The sequence below is a fragment of the Oncorhynchus mykiss genome, chromosome 5 (genome assembly GCF_057628025.1).
Source record: "Oncorhynchus mykiss isolate SJ-2025 chromosome 5, ASM5762802v1, whole genome shotgun sequence".
NCBI lineage: Eukaryota > Metazoa > Chordata > Actinopteri > Salmoniformes > Salmonidae > Oncorhynchus > Oncorhynchus mykiss.
Window position 1 is genome coordinate 10972513 of NC_143026.1, and position 3501 is coordinate 10976013.

General features: G+C 40.5%; 1 protein-coding gene across 1 annotated transcript; it reads right to left on the reverse strand.

The window, feature by feature from the left end:
* Window positions 1–337: 337 nt before the first annotated feature.
* On the reverse strand, window positions 338–2750 carry LOC110523178 (C-type lectin domain family 4 member M). Its single transcript, XM_090233696.1, has one exon. The coding sequence runs from the start codon at window positions 1122–1124 to the stop codon at window positions 441–443; it is 684 nt and encodes a 227-aa protein (XP_090089822.1). The 5' UTR covers window positions 1125–2750; the 3' UTR covers window positions 338–440.
* Window positions 2751–3501: the final 751 nt, after the last annotated feature.

The window sequence follows — 3501 nt, forward strand, 5'->3', positions numbered from 1 at the left end:
CACTAACAGGGATGTAAACACATTTGTGCACAAAATTTGAGCGAAATAAGCTTTTTGTGCATATGGACAATTTCTGGAATCTTTTTTATTTTTTCAGCTCATGAAACATGGGACCAACACTTTACATGTTGCGTTTATATTTTTGTAAAGTTTATTGAATTAGCAGAAAGTATACCTTATTTATGTACAGCATTAATGGAAGCAAAATGAACAATAACATTTTACAATATTACTATTACAGTCATTTCAGTCATGGATAACTAAAACTTAAAGTAATTTATCGAATGATATGTACATCATTGTGTGAAATGGTAACTGTGTGTGTGTTTGTGTGCGTGAGTCTGTTTGTGTGTGCCTTTCTCTCCCTAGTCTAATGCAGCGTACTATTTTACCATAGATAGTCCTTTTTCAACATCAGTGCAGAGAGAGGACCTATGATCCTATTTCTCACATATCCCTTTATTTTTAATGGAACACTTCTCATCATTCCACAACCCTGAACGATTCCAGATCTCCCCACAGTCCTGGTCTGTTCCATTGTTGCTGTTGGGCTGCCCTCTCTCCCAATTCGCTGTGGTCAGTGGTGTACCATCCACCCATTTCCAGGTCCCTTCAGTAACTGAGTCAGTAAGACCAATCCAGACATTATTTTTTGTTTGGTATAATCCATTGATAAATACCTGTTCCTCTTTGCTGTTTATGATCACCAGATCTGCTCCAAACTCTTGGCATTCTTCACTGCTCTGAGTCCAGGTTTTTTTCTCATTGGTGATGTAGTAACAGCTAAATTCAAACTCCCTCCAGCCTTCTGGACAGCGTCTCCCTTTGATCTTCTTGTTCAGGTTTTCTTTCTCCTTCTGTAGCTGGTCTCTCTCCTTCTGTAGCTGGTCTTTCTCCTTCTGTAGCTGGTCTCTCTCTTTAGTCAGGTTGTTGTAACTGGTCGATTGGTTTCTCTGGTAGACAGACAGGCTAATGATCCCAGCCAGTAGGAGAACACACAGCAACCCCAGACACACTGCAGCAGCTCTGGAGGGTCTCTTCCACCTCTGGAAATATATTGCTCCTTCTCTTGGGCTGGCCCTGAAGGAACTTGAATTGGCATATGTATTTTCATCATTCTCCATCTTGACACACTTCTGCTCAAATACAGTTAACTTCAACTGTTACTTCAGCTCTAGTTCTGAGTCAAGAGTCATCCTCAGTAATAGTGGACAGGAAACAGGAAATGTACAGTTCCTCAGTGCATGAAGACGCATAATTTTCTTAGAAATGCTGTTGGGTAAATACAACCACTCTCAAATTCAAAGAGTCCATGACGTCGACATGCTTGTTTTAATGTATATTTAAACAAAGTTGTTTATTTACTTTTTTATCTTCCTCTTCAGTCATGATAGGGTTTAAACATGATAGGGTTAAACAGTTATTCTAAACACTTCAGTCATGATGGGGTTTAAACAGTAATACTAAACTCAAAGGGCCATGTTAGTCTAATGATTGTTGAACAGCAAGACTTTTGTTTCTTAATATGATGTACCACTGTGTCCTTTAGAGGGCGCTATAGGGCTTTTAATGAGAAACAGATGAGCATTATATCTCTTCAGATTCCATATTGGATTTTAAGCATGGATCCACATCGCTAGACTGTATTGTTTTACTACAATATGTACCTATTATCCTTATCATTAAACACATTGATTATACTTGCTTACCTGACAGACACCATCTCCTAGCCTCCCAGGCCTCGTAGGCCAAGGTCCTCTTATGAGCAGATTTATATTGCTTTGTTTTGTATACGGAGTTGTGAGGACATATTGGGATGTCACGGTGGGGTATCCCAAAACCTTAGAATGCCCAAAGCATGTTGTTGAACCATTTCTTAGAGGTAAGCCTTTGAAGCGCAGCACCTTTTTAATACACCAACAAAGGCACGTAATGCTCATTGACTGAATGGCCACCGCTCTGCAGAGGGGAAAATATGTACAGTAGGGAGCAGTCTTCTGCTATGCTCTGTCTGATAGATTTATCCTCAGATTAGGTCAGTTTGCCATTCGCTCTCTGTGGTTTCATTTGTTCAGTTCTTGCTCCTCGTACCTGGTGAATTTGCAGCCATTTAACCTTAAGGGTTGGTTTCCCAGACATTGATTAAGACTAGTCCTGGACTAACAATCACTTTGGAATTAAAATAGTATTTTGGTCCAGTACTAGTCCTAATCTGTGTTCGGGCAGCCCTCTTTAAGGACTGGTTTCCCACTTCTAGATTAAGACTAGTCCTGGACTCTCTCTCCAAAGTTGGAACACAAAATTTGGTTCCAGCAAAGTATGTAAGAATGATGCAACAGATTATCTATTTTAGTGGGTCTTTTTTTTTTTTGCCGCTCGAAGAAACTGAAGTAATATTGCAATGCCGTTGATCAATATAATTTGTTATCAACTGACATCCCATGTTCATTAAGTAGTTTCACAGTGCCGGTCAGGAAACCTGCTAGATAAAGTAAACACCTGAACCTTTCCACAATAATCTTGACTGCAGGATACATTTCAGCAGCAATGCCAGTTTTGAGTCTGATAAATGTAATTCTGGTATTTTCATAGAGTTTTATAACGTCTGCCTGAATAAAACCATGGAGAAGAGGACATGTTTACAACATGTTTACATTATTTCTATGTGATGTATTAATACTCTCTGAACCTCATGTTAACTCTATTCTCACCTTCACCTTTCACCTGATTGGTCAGTCACATGCAACCCAAATAAACCTAAAATGAATATCTAAAATGGCTATTTTAATGGTATTTTTGCGCTATGCATCAAATACCTCCAAGCTCAACTTCAAACCACTATTCCTGCAAAGGGTCTGGAACTTACTATAATACACTATATATACAAACGTATGTGGACACCTCTTCAAATTAGGGGATTGACTATTTCAGCCACACCCATTACTGAGAGGTGTATACAATCGAGCACACAGCCATGCAATCTCCAATGACAAACATTGGCAATAGAATGACCTTACTGAAGAGCTCAGTGACTTTCAACGTGGCACTGTCACAGGATGGCACCTTTCCAACAAGTCAGTTCATCAAATTTCTGTCCTGCTAGAGCTGCCCCGGGTCAGCTGTAAGTGCTGTTATAGTGAAGTGGAAACGTCTAGGCGCAACAACGGCTCAGCCACGAAGTGGTAGTCCACACAAGCTCATAGAACAGGACCGCCGTTATTTGAAGCCCGTAGTGCGTAAAAATCATCTGTCCTCGGTTGCAACACTCACTACCGAGTTCCAAACTGTCTCTGGAAACAGCGTCCGCACAATAACTGTTTGTTGGGATCTTTGTGAAGTGGGTTTCCATGGCCGAGCACACAAGCATAAGATCACCATGCGCAATGCCACATGTTTGTTGGAGTAGTGTACAGCTCACCGCCATTGGTTCGGGCTAGGCCCCTTAGTAACAGTGAAGGGAAATCTGAACACTACAGCATACAATGATATTCTAGATGATTC

Coding starts and splice junctions, on each gene's coding strand:
- LOC110523178 (XM_090233696.1), bottom strand. CDS start 1,124: ATGGAGAATGATGAAAATACATATGCCAATTCAAGTTCCTTCAGGGCC.